Raw genomic sequence first — 16,502 nt, 5'->3', positions numbered from 1 at the left:
TTTTTTCTGGCTGTGTTAGGTCTTCATTGCTGCGTGCGGGCTCTCTCTAGCTGCCACGAGCGGGGGCTACTCTTCATTGCAGTGCGCGGGCTTCTCATTGTGGTGGCTTCTCTTGTTGCTCCTGGCAGGGAAGGAATCAAATGTTTCCTCTAAGCTGTTTGGAAGAACCTGTGAAATCCCCAATAGTTGAGACCATACTTCATTCTTCTTTTCTCCACTCCCCCAGCACGAACAGAGCTGACTCGCAGAAAAGATCCAGGCCACGTACTCCGTTCACACATATAGTTCAGAAGGAACCAGGCTGTTGAACCCTTTGCCTGAAGAAAATTCTCAAGAACCCCTTTGTCCCAGACACCTAAATAAAATAAAAGGCTCGGTCTACATTATTGAAGTGTATAAAGATGACGGATGGACTTTCACGGAATTTGGAAGGCGTGCCGGGGATAGTCCTCCTTAAAATATAAACCGTTCGCATGTGCAATTAACCTCAGGGAGCCCTAGGAGATGAGTCAAGGAGTTGGGTCACTGTCTGCAAAGCAGCTAAAAGTGACAGACAAAGTGAGCCCTGTGTGGCTTGCCCATGGGGAGAAAGATAACCTACATATCAAAATTCAATGGGCCGAGATAACAAACTGGTTTCAAATCCAAGCCCTAACTCGAAGACTTGAGTGCATTTCAGGAGAAGAGTCCTTTCCGTCCCACTGGCTCAAGACCTCCAGCTGAGAGCCCGGGTGGAAGACACTAGTTAGTTTGTTCTTTATTTTCAATGGAAAGTTACAGGGTTACTTATCAACAAAATGACTGTCCAGGGCAGTGATACCCAATGGTTTCTATGTACAGGCCCATCCCCGGGGTCCACACCTCTGGAGGGGCCTCAGCCCCTGAGGCCTCAGTTGGCTCGTTCCCAGGCCTCCAAGAACCAATCACGAAGATGCAGGGAACAAAAACCAGCCTGTCCTCGGCACCTGCTTTCATCCCAAAGGGAGGTGGTGGCTGCTGGTGTGGGACCCAGGCCTGGTCTCGGGGTAGCAGGTGTAGGGGCCTCTCCCCGGGGGGCCTGCCCTTCCCGCACCCACCTCCCGGGCAGGCTCTCTTGGACATTCCTGGGACTACTCTGATGGGCTCACGGGTTCCCATTCTGGCCTTTTCTTTCGAGTTGTCATTTTAACACTGAGGCATCCCAGCCTCCCATCCTGGAGGACAAGCATTTGCTCTGTAGCCTTTTCTTTTGTCCCTGTTTTTGTACAAAGACGACAGTACTCTGGATTGGAACATTTTTTTGCCCAAGAAACAAAAGTGGCTCAACAGGTACAGTTCTGCTGGTCAATCTGCTTCCGGCAGGGTTCCATGGTGACAGCGACGCCAACTCCACTCCGGCCAGATGTCATGCAGGTCACCTCGCTCCAGGTGTCCGTGTCTGGGTCGTAACACTCCACGCTGTCCAAGAACGTGTGACCGTCGTAGCCTCCTGCAGGGAGAGCAGAAGGGATGGTTGCTCCCTCCGAGGGCGGGGGAAAAAGAGGAGAAGAAACCACAAGATGCCTTCCTGCCAGGACTGGAGCCTGCCCCTAAAAGATGGGGTTAGGTAGGCTTCTCCACCCAGGCCCCCACCACCAGGGCCTCACCGAGAACATAGATTCTTCCCTGGTGCACAGTAATTCCCAGAGCGCTTCGCCGATGCTTCATGGGGGCTACGAAAGTCCACGTTTCTGTCTCCACGTCGTAGCGTTCCACGCTGTTCAGCTGGTCCTGACCATCGTAGCCCCCCGCAGCATAGATGCAGTTGTGCAGGACGCAGACTCCTAAGTGGTACCACACAGAGAGGGTGACTCCGGGGCCTGGCCTTGCAGGCCTCAGCCACCACCTTCTTGGGCGGGGGGACCCTCCCCTCCCCCTTCTCCCCTCTCCCGAGTGACCCTTTAGAAACAAAGCCGGGAGAGAAGAGCATGGACTCTATCAGAATCTAGCTCTCCTGTGTGTGCCACGGGGTTTAAGGCTGAAACAGGAGGCCTGGCCGAGTTTCACGCCCAGGGGTGGGAAGGTGTTCCTCTTCTCTCCCCTCCCTGCAGCCCCTGCGCACCTGCCCCACTTCGGATGGTGTTCATGGGTGTGATCATTCGCCACTCGTTTCTCTCTGGGTAGTAACACTCGGCTGAGTTAAGGCGGTTCGTCCCGTCAAAGCCCCCGACCGCGTAGAGTAGACGGTTGAGGACAGCCACTCCCACCCCGATCCTTCGTGTCAGCATTGGGGCCACCAAGTGCCACTCATCCCGCTCTGGCTCATACCTGCAACGACATAATAACAATGACAGCAGCAACCACAGTTGACCTGGAACACTAACCCCCACTGATATTCTGCTATGTCTTTAGGCACTTGAACTCTTTAATTCTCACAAGGATTCCCCAAAACACAAGTTATCAGTAGATCCATTTTCCAGATGAGGAAACTGAGGTTCACAGCCACCATCTGCTCAAGGTCACATGCACATCTGTTGGACCCCAATGGCTCCATCATACCACTGCCTGTGTTGAGTGTTATGTGTATTATCTCACCAAAGCCCCACACAGCCTAGTGGGGAAAGGAGTCCTCGCTATTGTCCCCCACCTCACAGATGACAAGACAGAGGCACAGAGAGGTGAGATGGCATACTCAGGGTCACCCAGGAAGTGGCAGACCTGGGGTTTGATCCAGCTCTCTTGGACACCAGAACCCCAGTCCGAACAACTAGGCTACCCCCTGGCATGGTTCTTCTCAAAGTATGATGCTCAACGACGGAGTAACCATATGTCCCAGTTGGCCCAGGCACTTCCAGTTCAGGCCTGTGCTCCTGGAATAATTCATAGGGCCCCTTTTCTTCTCGAAAGTGGCCTGTTGAGGGCGATGCATCATCTCATCATCCTATTCACAGACCGTGTACATTAGAAGCCTCTGGGGTGTTTGTTTAAAATTCCTACTCCCCAGCCTCACTCCAAACCCACCAATGCCAGATCTCCAGCATCCCCTGTCGTGGGCCGGGGAGTTTGTTTTAACAAGTTCCAGGTGAGAACTGTATTCTGGCTCACACCTCTGGAAAACAAGAAGGCAGAGGACGAGGCTATAGGAGAGTCAAAAGCCCAAAATACTTGGCCTCTAAACACAGGGTCACCATGCACAGTTGTGCAAACTGTGTACTGCACAAGGGCACCACATCTGAGGGGGGACCTACCACATAGCAGGCCTCATACATATGTTTTATTACAACAATTTGTGGACAGATGGCAGTGAGGTGTCACGTTTTAACAAAATTAGCATATTACAACAATTTCAAACTGATGGAACTTTTTCCAAAGCTGCATAAAGTTGCTGTGTGCATTTGTGGTGGCCCTGTAAACAGTTGCCAGGCCCAGACCCAGCATCCAAGGTCACGACCATAAATCTCCCAGGAGTTTAGCTTCACCTTGAGGCTTCCACTCCCTGAAGCCAAGGCACAGAGAAAAGCACTCAACAACAGGGGGAACCCCCAGATCCCAATGGCTTGGGACCCGTCAGCAGTGGAACCCTTGGAGCCCACCCCTCCAGACGCCGCCACTCACCTCTCCACACTGTTGTGGTGGATACAGCCATGGGAGCCGCCGACAGCATAGATGTGCCCATCGATGACCCCAACCCCGATTCGGTTTCGAGGTACGCTCATGGAGGCGCAGGGCGACCACTGGTTGGTCATGGGGTTGTAGCAGTCCAGGGCGCTGGAGTCGGTGTTGCCATCGGGGGAGTTGTTCCGACCACCCACGGCATACAGCAGCCCACCTACCACACAGCCCGCCAGCCCGCTCCTTGGCACCTGCAGGTCCGCCAACCGGAGCCAGGTGCCATCGCTGGGGTTGTAGGCCTCCAAGTAGCTGAGTGACTGGCGGAAGTAACCACCGGCCGTGTAGATGAGCCGGCCCACCTTGGGCGCCCGGCAGGGCATCACCTGTGTGGGCTTGTGCAGGGTGAGCTCCTGGAAGATCTTCACCAGGTAGTCCTTGCAGCGGGAGTCCGACTGCAGGATCTCACACTTCTGCAGCTGCATCTGCAGGAAGTGGGGGGTGAGCGAGTGGCAGCGCACAGCCCGCAGCAGCGCCTGCACGTAGAAGCGCCGCTGCTCGCAGTCGTACTTGACCCAGTTGATACAGGCGTGGAAGACCTCAGACTCGCAGCGCACGTTCAGATCGTCCCGGCTGATGAGGGTCACCAGCTGGCAGTGGGACAGGTTGAAGAACTCCTCTTGCTTGGCCACCTGCAGAGGGCATTTGTGTGACGGGCTGACTTCCATGTCTCTCTCCACCTCCCCACCCCCCCAGCCCGCCCTTCAACAGTGCTATGACCTTGGACAAGTCACTCAACCTGCCTCTGACGACCTCAGCTTCCTCAGGTGTGAAATGGGGATGTGAATAGTATGAACCTCACAGTGTGTGAGGATCAAATGAGTTACATTACGTGAGCCAAGCGTGTAGTACACAAGTACTCAGGTAAATGGGCAAGGACACGATGTACCGTGTACGTTTTTGTATGATTTTGTATTTGAACGTTACCCTTTTAAGGAAATTACTTTTCAAAATAACAGACAGACTACAAAGGCAATAGCAATAGAATATTCTAGAAAGAAAAAAAAGTTCAGGCTCGAAGAAAACAGCCTGAGTTGCAATTTCAGCCTACTACTTTCTAACTGTGAGACTCTGGGCAAAGATCTGAAACATTCCAGGTCTTGGTTTTCTTCCTCTATAAAAAGGGGATTAAATTAGTAGCTATCTCATAGCAGGGCTACTCCTGGGGTAAATATTTCTTGCCAGGCACTGGTCTATATAAATAATTTCAGTCACCCCACATAAGCGGGTTCCCAATTTTCTGGTACCCCCAAGCCCATGCAATCCCTTGAAACCAATGCTGTGCAGGTCAGTGGGAGAGCCTTGCGCTTGGACCACCCTCCTGGAAGCCACAGGCCTTAGGACTAATGCCAGAGCTTCTTGGAGCATCTGGACAACCCCCAAGGTGGTAGAGAAGAAGAGGAGTGGGGATCAGGGTAGTGTCCACCGCAGCTGGTCCCAGCCACTGGAGGATGACTTTGAAAACTTCCAAGAAGGCACTCCAAAGCATACCTCCTCTCAGGAGAGCTGGGAAGATTCAGTGACTTAAAGGATGAAAATCACTTAGAACAGGGGCTGGCCCACAGCAAGTGCTAAACAAGCACTTATTTTCTCTATTCACAACTTCCTCCACTTAAAAACGAAAACGAAACAAAGAATAGTGCAAGGACAACACTCCGTGGACCAAAGAAAACATGTGTAAGGGTCATACTTGCAGTCAACAGCACGCCATGGGTGTTCAATAAATAATGGCGGACTGACTGAAAGGTCAGGCCCTGCTCAGCACACCAGGATGGAACTGCCAACATATTCACTGCACCCTATCCCCACCTTTGACCCCAGAGAGACCAGGGGGCCCAGAAACCCGTGAAGGCCTCACTTTCCTCGCTGTTTCCCAGAGTTGCCCCAGATATGTAGACTAGGAAACCAGAACCCCATGTTTCTCCAGCTCCTTGCCTTGACCCTTCACATCTTAAGGGGAGACAGTGATGACCACCTGTCTGTTCCCTGGTCCTTCTGATGCTGCTCCCAAGCCCTGGCTCCACGTCCCCTCCCCTTGCTCACCTCCCCAAAGTGCATGTAGATGTACTCTCGGGCACGCTGGTGCAGCTCAGTACAGCCGATCTGCTCGGCGAAGTTGGCGATGCCAATGGCGTTGCTGGGATCCAGCTGCTGCACCAGGAAGTCGCTGCAGGCGCGGACCACGCTGTCAATCTGGTACATGACGGCACCGTTCATGACGTGGAGCACACACTTCTCACCCATGGAGATGGAGGCCGTGTAGGCGAACTCAATGAGGCGCTCCATGACCTTGGGGTGGATGCCCTCAATGGACACCACCTCCATGCCCTGCTCCCGCAGCCCATTGGTGAACATGGCCTTGAAGACGGGGCTGGATGAGGCCAGCACCACCTTGTGGGCCATGAACTGGGCGGCTGGTGCGTCCTGGTACTTGACCTGCAGCGTGACATCACACAGCTGCTGGCTGAGCCGCAGTTCGTTCATGATGCCGAAGGCCTGCTTGGTGTGATCCTCCAGGGTGTAGCTAAAGGTGCGGTTGCCGTGCTGGGAGGGCGTCACCTCGGCCTTGCACTCGGTGGAGGCGTACATCACCGTGTCCCCTGCCCCCTCAGGGCGCTGTGACCTCAGGGGGAGGAATTGGGTGTGGGCCCCAGCCCCACTAGGCCCGGGTTCCAGCTGCATGGGGTTCCAGGTGACAAGGGACAACACCACCACTGGCACTCAGGGGCCTGGAGGAGGGAGAGCACAGGGCTGGGGGGAGGGCCTGGGGCCAGGCCTTCTTTTCTAAGATAAAGTAACCCCTAGCCCAGTTTTCCTTCCTAAGCACAGGTGAAGCAGTGTGCATTTGCACTCCCTAACTGCCCCATGGCCTCACCAGCCCGAGGGTCCAGCCTAAATCATAGATCAGATGGTGTCCCTCCCCTGCTCAGAATCCCCCTACAACTCCGTGGCATGAAGAATAAAACCAAATTCTTCAATGGCTTGCAAAGCCCTTCACAGTCAGCTCCTGTCCACCTCTTCCCTTTGCTCATTCTGTTCCAGCTCTCTGGTGGCCCCTCCCTTCCTAGGACATGTCCAACTCATTCCTTCATTCACCTCACCAACATTTATTGAGCACCTACTGTATGCCAGGCACTGTTCTAGGCACCGGGGACACAGCAGTGACCAAGACAGAAATGCACTGTGCCCCGCTGGTGCTGACACTGGGGAGGGAAGGGCCATAAGTAAAATAAGCAAGACTGGAGCAGAAACTGGGGTTATAAAGAAAATGACAACAGCATTGGGACAGTGTCATATGAGGGCAGTTTTTTTTAAATCAGGTAGTCCAGGCCTCTGTTGGAGCTGAGACCAGAAGGGTGAACGTATGAAGAAGCTGGAGGTGGGAGTTAGTTTTCCAGGCAGAGGGAACAGCAAGTGCAAAGGCTCAGAGGCAGAATGATGAGAGACAATCTAGAGAATCAGGGAGGAGTGTAATGAGAGAGACTGACTAATGAAGGGAGGCTTTCGGTGAACCCTGTGGAGTCTGGAGGGCCAGGGCATGAGTTATGTTTTGAAAAGTCCTGTGGGGAGTGGCGTGGGGGGGGGGGTCTGCAAGAGGCTCCCTGGGTTCTTCATCTTATCTTTCTCTGGGCTCGACTCAGAGTCACCTCCTCCCTGTTTTATTTCCATGACAGCACTTGTCAAGAATGGAAAGGAGCTCCTTTGCTTGCTTGTTGAAGGATGGCCTGTTCCTCTGGCCCTGAGCCCCAGGCTTCAGAGAGCAGGTAGACCTGTGTAGGTCAGGGTTATGCCCATCCTCTCATGTGCCTCCCCTGCATCCTGCCTGGGGCCTGGCACCCCGCAGAGGTCAGTAAGCTGTGGCTGGCTGACTGCCCACTCCACTGTCCCTGCCAGAGCACCCTCCTCCACCGGGCCCTGGATGCCGCTTGGCCGCCTCTCCCCAGCCGAGACCCAGGCCTGCCTCTCGGTCTTTGGCCAATAGATCAACGGTGCCCCCTGGGCACCGGGCACTTCCCCCCAAGAAGCGGTAAGTGGGGGACTGCGCATGTCCCGCCTGAGCCGCCAAGGCCTGGAGAAGGGAGGAAGTGACCCCGCCGCGGCCTCTCCACTGCCATCCCCAGGGCGCAAACCAAGCCCCCCAACTCCCCGGGGTCCCCGGGCCTCCGTCCGAGCGGCGCTCCCAGGGCCTCTCGCTCGGCTTGCGTCGCTCCCGGGCCACCCCGCGAGTCGCGCCGTCCAACAAAAGGATAGGACTCGAGCCGCGCCCTCCTGGCCCTCCGCGGAGCCGCGGGAACCCCGAGACCGGTCCCGCATCTCCCGGTTCTCTGGCCCCCGGGCACGGCCGCAGGGCGCTCACGGCCCGTGGCGCCCTCAGCCCGGGCGCTGGCCGCCCCACTCACCCCGCCATGGCCGCGCTCGGGCTCCGCCTCCGTCGCCCAGGCCCGGACGCCTCCATCGCAGTGCGCAGGGGGGAGGCGCAGAACGCGCGCAGGTCACCATGACTAAGCAGAGCCGGGCGCCGGCCGTGTCAGAATAAAAGTCCCCGCGGCCCCAGGCCTCCCGCGGCAGGGCCGCTCCCCTCACCCGCCCACGCTAGCTGTCGCCCTGTTGCGCAGCCCCAGCGCGGCGACCACAGCGCCGGTCATTGCGGCGGGGCCAAGGACCGCAGCGCACCCAGCCGCGTGGTCGGAGCCGCGGAGAATGAGCCCCAGGTTCGAGGCCCAGCGCTTCCCCGCACCAGGGATCAGTGGACACCCCACCCCGCCGCTGCCGCCGCCGGCGCGCTCACCTGCGTCTCTGCGTAGCCTCCGCTGCTCTCGAGGAGGGGTGGGGATGCCAGGGGCGCGGCGGTGGCTCCGGGTACGGTGGTGCCACCCGCGCACCGAGCTTCCGGGAAGCCCGAGGGGCCGTGGCCCGGTCGGGCGAGACTCCAGCCTAACCTTCACTGTCAGGGTCCCGCGGGAGCTTCCGCCGTCTGGGGGGCCTCGGCTTTGGGGCGGCGGGGCCTGCGGGATTGCGGCCGTCGAATGGGGGGCAGCCTCGGGACGCCCAGGAAGGAGGCAGGGAGAGGGCGCAGCGGGGAAGGAGTCGCGATTCCCCGCCCTTCCCGCAGGTGCCCAGCGCCCATGAGCGAGGAATGGGGCGTCGGGCGAGGGCGCATGGCCAAGCCCACCCGGCCCGTCCTTCCTTCGCAGCCCCTTCCATCCGCCGGGTTTCGTCGTGTCAGCGCAGGTCTGCTCTCCACGACCTGTTCTCCCTTTAACTCCACACAGTGCAGGCCTCACATTAAGGCGGCCGCAGGATCCAGCCAGAATTGTCTACCTACTTGGATTTGCATTGTCTTTATTTTTTATCTCCAGTCTGGAGGCGCGTGGAGCTCGCGGGCGGGCATTCGAACAACTGCTTTGCCACTCTCTAGCTCTGTGCTGGTGGGCCCATAATTTAACCTCTCCATGCTTCAGTTTCCTCCCTGTAAAATGTTAATACCTGCTAGGTTATCGGGAGAACTAAAGGAGAACGCTAGGGCCCAATAAATATGGATTGTTATTTTTCATGGCAAGTGATACTGATTTGCCATTTATGCTGTTTGTGATATAAAGTTAGTTTTTAAGTAAATGTATTTAAGTTTTTTTTAAAAGAGTCCATCTATATGAAACACTAGGCTGAACAGATGTTGGTCTAAGAAAGGATTCCACCCGCTTCCGGGGTGAACCTGGAAGATTCAGCCTCCCTGCTCAGGGTCTGGGATTAATCCGGTGTCCGAGGCTGGAGTGGGGTTCCTCCCTGCTCCTCCCATTCCAGTTGCGTGAAGCTGCAGTTCTGGGTAGCTCCAGAGGGGGCGCAATAGCATAGCCGGCAAATACTGTACAGGGAGTGACTGAGACTGTGAGGAAACCCGCACCCTCCTCCACAGGCCGAAAGAAACCTCCAGTATCTCAAAATAACATCTACAAGACCTGTGACCCAGCAGTGCCACATGTAGAAATTTATCCAAGGTACACTGGCACGGGTGCAGGAGGATGTATGTACACAGATGTTTATTGCCACACTGTGTATAAAGGCAAGGTGTTGGACTCAACACGTGTCCCTCCCTAGGGCCCTGGTATAAGTGGTGGTATGTCTATGCTGTGAAATACCATGCAGCCAGTGAAAAGAAGCAAGACATGTTTACTTCGATTTTTTTTAATGTGGAAAAAAAGAAAAAAGTACTATGGACTGAATTGTGCCCCCCCCCATCATCATATTTTGAAGCCCTAACCCCCAAGGTGATGGTATTTGGAGATGGGGATTTAGGAAGGTAATTAGGTTTAGATGAGGACTTGAGGGTGGGGCCCTCGTGATGGCATGAGTGCCCTTATCAGAGGAGACACCAGAGAGCTTGCTTCTCTTTCTCCACCATGTGAGGACACAGCAGAAGGCAGCTGTCTACAAGCCAGGAAGAGAGCACTCACCAGAACCCAACCATGCTGACACCTTGATCTTGGACTTCCAGCCTCCAGAACTGTGAGAAATAAATTTTGGCTGTTGAAGCCACCTAGACTATGGTATTTGTTATGGCAGCCAGAGCCAATTAACACAGTACAAAATCTAGATGTGCAACAATTTCCAAGATATACTATTAAGTGATCAAAGCAAGGTGGAGAGCAGTGCTAACGTGTAAAACGAGAGAGGTGTATTTACCTTTCAGCTCATTTATCCACAGAATAGCTCTGGAAGTTTCCCAATAGTGTATGCATCCAGGAGGGGGAACTGGTGCTTTTTGAATTTTGTAAGATGTGAACAAGTGAATAACTCGTCTGCCATCACACTATCACACAACTGAACAATGGGGTGGGGTGTCTCAGGTTGCCCCGGAAGATAACAGGAGCCTGGGGATAGGGGAACCAGGCCAGGTGGGAGATTGGGTCCAGTTCTCGAAGTGCCCTGGGAGGCGACCCCAGGTTTGAGTGTGTTTGTGTTCCAGGAAGTAGGTTGTTTCCCCGTGCGTACGGTCTGCAGGGGTCAGCCCCCGCTCCACGCCCCAAAACACACCGCGATCTTTACTTACGGCTGCCTGCAGTTCCGATGTTTCCCGGCAGGTGGCGTGCCGCAATCTGAGCCCGAAGCCCCCAATCCTTTCCCCACACCCACCCCACCCCTCTCCCGCCAGCCCCTCCGCACAGAGGTTAGGAATACGCCTGGGGACACCTGGGGGCCAGCGACAGCTGGCAGACGCGGCCTCCGCTCCTGGAGCCTTTTATGGGCACAAACGGGGCCCTAGGATCGCCCCTGGACGAAAATGTAGACCCTTGAAGGAGGGAGTGTCTGCTTGGCCTTAACAGACCCCTCCAGAGGGACCAGACATCAAGCCTGCGCCTCCTCGGACCTTGGAGCCTGGACCACCTGGTCTTGTATCCTGGCTCAGACACTGGGACAAGGTACTTTGTTCTTGGAGTTTCCTCATCTGTCAAATGGGGGTGAGGAAACCTACCTTGAAAGGTTGCGGTAAGGGTGAGAAAAAGGCCTGTCCTGGGCCTAGCACTATGGGGCGACTATCCAGGCACAATAAACTGTAATCACTTTTATTATTCGATTGTATTTTTATTCTTTATGAAGGATCTGACACCACATTCAAAGAAATCTTGCTTCAGATAGGAATTGGCTGAGTCTCCTAGAGTAAAATTTTAGGGTGCCCTGTCTTTGGTGTCTCCTCTCGAGTGAAGAGCTGTCCTTGACTCCTTTCTCCCCCACACCCAGTTTCCTCCGGAATTCTGTCCAATACCTCCCAAATCCATGGAGAATCCACACGGTCTGATTCCTTCTCATCACTCCCCTAGGCCAGTGCAGTCACCATCACCTTGTTCTCCTAGCTTCACCCTCCACAGAGACCAGAGGCATCTGTAAACACGTGAGCCAGATTAAGTCCCTCCTCTTCCTAGAACGCTCCATGAACCCACTTCACTCAGAGCAAAAGAAAGTCCTCCCCTGGGCTCATAAGTCCCTGCCCCATCTGTCCCATTATTCCCCTGCCTTTGTTTCCTCCCACTCTCCCTCTCCATCCTCCGCTCCAGCCACATTGACATATGTGCTTTTCAGAGAACACACAGGCATATTCTAGGCTCAGGGCCTTTGCAGCCCCACCCTGAAATGATCTTCCTTCAGAAGTTCCCGGGACCGTCCATCTCACGTCACACGTTACCACCTCTGCAGAGAGGCATCCCCTGACCACCATCGCATCACTGTATTGTCACTGGAATTATCTCCATACCTCTTCATTCCGTTGTCTATGTCCGCCACCAGAACATCCATCCCACAAGGGAAGGGATTTTTGTCTGTTTTGTTCATTGCTGTGGGGTTTAGCGGCAATAAAATACATTCTCCTGCGTCTTTTCTGCCTCCACCATCTTCAGCTGCTTTTCCTATAAATTCCTTAATTTAGCAAGAAAGTCTGCGAAAGAGCTCTTAGGGAGGCCAGTGGCGGACCAAAGGGCGTCAGTCTGCGGCTGGAGGGGGTACCAGGGTCCAGGCGGCTGTGAGCGCGCCAGGGTTGCCTGTCGAGCCGCTGGTGTCCAGCCTGTCCCGCTGGGGTGACGAGCGCTCGGAGTGGCTGGAGCTGCCATCCAGGCCAGGAGGCAGCCAGCGCTGCAGGCCGCCCGAAGCCCCAGGGGGGCTCCCCGACGGCTGGGAGGCACCCGGGCCTAGGCTGCACCAGCGGCGGCCGCAGCAGAGAAGGCGCAGGAGCGCTTGGCGCATGTCGCGGTTGGTGAACGTGTAGATGATGGGGTTCAGAAGCGAGTTGGCCATGGCCAGGCCCAGGAAGGGGTCCGCCTGCAGGAGCACAGGGCAGGCGCGCGCCGGGCACGCCACGTCCAGCAAGAGCAGCAGGAAGAGTGGTCCCCAACAAGCCACGAAGGCCAGGAGCACCACGCTGAGCGTGCGCAACAGAGCCAACGAGCGCGGCGTGTGGCGTGCGCGGGTCGAGGCGCCCTCGCCAGTCCCGGGGTGGGCCCCCAGGCGCCGCGCTTTGGAGCGCACTTGGCAGTAGATCCGCGCGTAGAGTGCGCAGATGGCAGCCAGGATGCCAACAAAGGCGAGCACGCAGAAGAGCACGTAGGCCTTAGCATAGAGCGGCAGGACCGTGGAGCAGGCGTCCAGATGGCCGAGACAATTCCAGCCGAGCGCGGGCAGTAGCCCGAGGAGCAGCGACACGCCCCAGGCCGCGGCCGCCAGCGCCAGCGTGCGCCCCCGACGAGCTGCGGGAGCGGGTCCGGGTCCCCGGCGCTCCATGGTGAGGAGGCGCTCGAGCGCGATGGCCAAGAGGCTCAGCACGGACGCGGCGAGCGCCACGAAGACGCCACCCTCACGAGCGAACCAGAGCGCGGGCGACAGGCGCAGCGTGAGAGGCCCCGACAACAGGATGTTGGCTGCATAGGCGGCGCCCGCCAACAGGTCGGACAGCGTGAGGCTACCCAGGAGCAGGAACATGGGCGCATGGAAGCGCGGGTGGCGTCCGAGCACGATCAGCACGGCCAAGTTCTCGAGTACGATGAGCGCGCACACGGCCAGGCACACGACGGCGTCGGCGCGCAGCCCCGCGCCGGGCTGGTAGCGCGCACCGCGGAGCTTCCCGGTGTAGTTGTAGTGCAGGACGATGACCTCGCTCACTGGCGCTGGCCGCAGCAGCCCCGGCTCCATGGGCTGCCCGCCCCAAGACTGCAGAGAGGTTGGGTGCAATGTCAGGCCTGGCGCGCACCATCCCCGCGGCCTGCGGAGGCGGGCACGGGCGGGGCCTCACCTGCGAAGGGGGCCCTAACCCCCTACTCCCTACCCCACACGCACTACGGGGCCCAGAGGGAGTTTGGGATGGCAGGGGGGTGTCCATGGAGACAGGCCGACACAAAGACACACAAATGACATCACAAGGGGACAGGGTAACACAAGTCCCACAGGAAAGGTACACTAATAATTCACACACAAGCAGGGATGTCCAGAGGCATATTAATCATAAACAGACAGCAACAGCCACACAGAGAAAGGGACACACAAATACAGTGACACGCCGACAAGGACATGTGCACAGATAGTCACAAACTAGGGCAAAATGCCCAGTTACACCCCATCAGGGAAACACGAATGCCCATTCACACACGGACAGGGAGACACAGGCAAAGAGGCACAAATTCCGCCACACGCAGACGGGATCTTCTGCCTAGTCTCACAGGCCACAATTTCACAAACTCCACCCACACCCAGCCTGGAACCCAGAGCCCCACAATCTTCACACCTCGCTGCACACAGGGCTTTTTTCTGCGAACCCCCCTTCATCCGCCACAAAACCCCAGGGAGAAAGTTGAGCCCATCCACGCATTTTGCAGCGACAGAGCCTGAGGGCAGCAGACAGGATCCGCATCTCACAGACTCTTGCAGAAGGGCATATATGTCATTAAAGTATAATAATACCTCCCACCTGTGACTGCGTGCTATCATCCCCTCGTCCCCAATTTACAGACGAGGACGCTGACGCTCAAAGTACCCTGCACAGAAGCAGGCACAAAGGTTTTCACGCTCCCACACAAACACATCCACGCAGAAACAGTTACACGATCACGGGAGTCCCAGTTAACAGATGAGAAAACCAAGGCCTAGGGAGGGGAACGGACTTAGTTGGACATGGCAGAAACAAATGCACCCCAGACAGCTTCAGCTGCACAGGGAACCAGGCGCAAATACGGACTCACAGGGAGTCACGGACTCAGCCACGCTGTGGGGGAAGGGGGCATCAGATACACGCAGATACAGGTTACATTCGCCCTGCTGGGAACACTGCACAGAGGCTCACACCCTGTGCACCGCCCGCCTCGCCTCGTCTTGCCTGGAGGCACGAGTGAGGTAGTGAAACTTGCAGTGGCGTGGCTGGGAGGGAGCGAGGCCAGGGGATTCCGGGCGCCCCACAAACACCCCCATCCCGGGTCCCGCATCCAGTCCCGAAGTCGCCGGTTTTCCTCTCCCGCGAGGCCTTCGGGAAAGGCCGAGGAACCCAAGCAAGGGGACAAGGGTAGTGACAAGGGCAACACCCTCTGGGCCAGGCCGAGCCCCGCGCGCGAAAGGACCCGGTGCTGTACACTCACCCCTGTGCCCAGGTGTTGTGCGCTCAGCAGTCGAGCGGCCTGGAGCTGAGTGAGCTGCCTCTGTTCGGGGGGCGGGACTGGAGCTGACAGGCGAGGGGGCGGGCCCGCAAGGCCGAGTGCCGGCGGTCGCAAGCAGTTGCCCCCTCCCCTTGGGGCCCGGGCTCCCAGCCCGTGTCTGCCAGCCTGTGCCACCCGCCGCGGCACCGGAACGCGCCCTGGTGGCGACTGGCACAGGCGAGCCCTCAGCTTCCCCCTCCGGGCCTGGGCTTCTCTCCTAGGGACGCTCCGTCGCGGTGGGAGGACCCGGAGACATGAGAAGGGGAGGGTTCTTCAGCCTCTCCCCCCGCCCACCGAAGTAAAGGGGTCCTCTCTGTCCTCTGGGCACTGGTCCCTCCCTGTATTCCACCTACCTTCCAACTGAACCTCCTGGGCTGCACCCCAAGGACGTCCCACCGGCGGAGGGACCCTGGCAACCCAGGTTAGGAGGGGTCTTCGGCAGCGGTAGCCTCAATCCCCTCCCCCCAGCAGCTAGGTCCCGTCGGCCTCCGGGCTCAGGCCCCACCCCATTTCCCCGCTCCCACCCCCCGTCTGGGGCGAGTGGGGGAGGGGCAGGCGCGGTCAAGATTCTGGTGGGAACCTTTTCCTCCCCAGATAAGGAGAATCTGGCTCGTAAGTCCCCCTGGTTCTCCCGCTTCCCCCACCCCGTCTCTCTCACCCTTATCACTCCCGACAACGTGATTTACTCGGTTGTCATGTTTCTGGACTGTGTCCCCACCAGTCAGCCCCACAGGGGTAGGAATTTGCGTTCTGTCGTGGGCACTGCCTGGACACAGCCTGTGCCCAGTAAGCAGCCGCTGAGTGAATGAATGAATGACTGTCTCCCTCACTTTCTCTCTGTGTATCTCTCTTCTGTTCTCTCAGGGTCTCTCCGTCTCTGTTTCTCCCCGTCTCTGTGTGTCTCTCTCAGTCGCTTCTCCGCCTTTCTCTGTGCCTCTCCCACGTCTCTCCCAGGCCTCCGCTCCTCCGACGGGCCAGTCCCAGCTGGCCCCGCAGCCCACACCCCCAGTTCCCAGGAGCCTCCAGGCTGGGAAGCTCCCTCCTACCAGAGGCCACAGCCGGGAAGGGGGGCTGGGCCTGGCTGCCACGACCTTCACCAGGACTGTGCCCTTTGCACCTGCTGCCTCAGGCTTTGCGGGTCACGGGTGGGGTGAGGGCGTCCCAGGGACCATGAGCCAGAGGTTGGGGATGGATCGGAAGGGTGCCCCCAGGGGAGGGACCGCGTGGGACACCCAGGGCGGGTCGCATCCCCGTGTAGCCTCTTAGGGAATCTCTGTGGCTCCAAATACAACCACCCCTGCCTGCTCCGACAGGTCCCACACAGGGACAGCGCAGCCAGTGGGGCCCACGAAGGGGGGGCGCCTTAAGGTTTGGGTGCCAGAGCTCCACAGCCTCCCGCGACCAAGCCCGCTGGGATGAGCCCTGAAGATTCCCCAGACGCGGCGGGGCCATGCCTGGCACACATCATGTGATCCATAAATGACCCCATTCTGCAAAGGGGAAGCCACACCCCAGGGTGGGAAAGTGGCTGCTTCTCACCTCCCAGGCGGCGATCTCACCTCCCACGGGCCCCGCAGGGTGGAGGGGGGGCTCTTCCTGCCACGGGTCTCAGGCCCAGCACCCCCAACTCATGCCACCTCGTACACAAGATCCCACAAGATCACAGCCCTCTCCTGCTCTAGACCCTCCCATGGCTCCATTTGTGGCTCA

General features: G+C 57.5%; 2 protein-coding genes and 1 long non-coding RNA gene across 7 annotated transcripts; 1 reads left to right on the top strand and 2 right to left on the bottom strand.

The window, feature by feature from the left end:
• Nucleotides 1–732: 732 nt before the first annotated feature.
• KEAP1 (kelch like ECH associated protein 1) lies at nt 733–8,649 on the bottom strand. 3 transcript variants are annotated; one of them, XM_067733779.1, is made up of 6 exons: nt 8,417–8,649; nt 5,671–6,356; nt 3,574–4,259; nt 2,081–2,286; nt 1,626–1,802; nt 733–1,468 (listed from the first exon to the last, which is right to left on the bottom strand). In XM_067733779.1, the coding sequence occupies exons 2-6, from the start codon at nt 6,307–6,309 to the stop codon at nt 1,302–1,304; spliced, it is 1,875 nt and encodes a 624-aa protein (XP_067589880.1). In that variant the 5' UTR covers nt 6,310–6,356; nt 8,417–8,649; the 3' UTR covers nt 733–1,301. The 3 variants fall into 3 exon arrangements, with proteins under 3 accessions (XP_067589880.1, XP_067589878.1, XP_067589879.1); XM_067733777.1 differs by lacking the exon at nt 8,417–8,649 and adding an exon at nt 8,028–8,175; XM_067733778.1 differs by lacking the exon at nt 8,417–8,649 and having other exon boundaries at nt 5,671–8,021.
• Nucleotides 8,156–9,187, top strand: LOC137222472 (uncharacterized). The gene is made up of 2 exons (XR_010942461.1): nt 8,156–8,339; nt 8,901–9,187. It is a non-coding gene; the product is annotated as an uncharacterized lncRNA (long non-coding RNA).
• A 2,140-nt stretch (nt 9,188–11,327) lies between these two features.
• S1PR5 (sphingosine-1-phosphate receptor 5) lies at nt 11,328–15,818 on the bottom strand. 3 transcript variants are annotated; one of them, XM_067733781.1, is made up of 3 exons: nt 15,146–15,817; nt 14,736–14,818; nt 11,328–13,320 (listed from the first exon to the last, which is right to left on the bottom strand). In XM_067733781.1, exon 3 carries the CDS (start codon nt 13,300–13,302, stop codon nt 12,100–12,102), a length of 1,203 nt encoding a protein of 400 aa, XP_067589882.1. In that variant the 5' UTR covers nt 13,303–13,320; nt 14,736–14,818; nt 15,146–15,817; the 3' UTR covers nt 11,328–12,099. The 3 variants fall into 3 exon arrangements, with proteins under 3 accessions (XP_067589882.1, XP_067589883.1, XP_067589881.1); XM_067733782.1 differs by lacking the exon at nt 14,736–14,818 and having other exon boundaries at nt 15,146–15,818; XM_067733780.1 differs by having other exon boundaries at nt 14,736–15,817.
• Nucleotides 15,819–16,502: the final 684 nt, after the last annotated feature.

This window comes from Pseudorca crassidens, chromosome 3 (genome assembly GCF_039906515.1).
Source record: "Pseudorca crassidens isolate mPseCra1 chromosome 3, mPseCra1.hap1, whole genome shotgun sequence".
NCBI lineage: Eukaryota > Metazoa > Chordata > Mammalia > Artiodactyla > Delphinidae > Pseudorca > Pseudorca crassidens.
The sequence above is the reverse complement of the archived record's forward strand: the minus strand, read 5'-3'. Positions and strand labels throughout refer to the sequence as shown.

Excerpts from the sequence above, each read along its gene's own strand:
- KEAP1 (XM_067733779.1), bottom strand. The coding sequence starts at position 6,309 with ATGCAGCTGGAACCCGGGCCTAGTGGGGCTGGGGCCCACACCCAATTC. Across the intron at positions 4,260-5,670 it reads TCTACATGCACTTTGGGGAG|GTGGCCAAGCAAGAGGAGTT; the intron begins GTGAGCAAGGGG and ends TGCCCTCTGCAG. Across the intron at positions 1,469-1,625 it reads GGGAAGAATCTATGTTCTCG|GAGGCTACGACGGTCACACG; the intron begins GTGAGGCCCTGG and ends CTCTCCCTGCAG.
- S1PR5 (XM_067733782.1), bottom strand. The coding sequence starts at position 13,302 with ATGGAGCCGGGGCTGCTGCGGCCAGCGCCAGTGAGCGAGGTCATCGTC.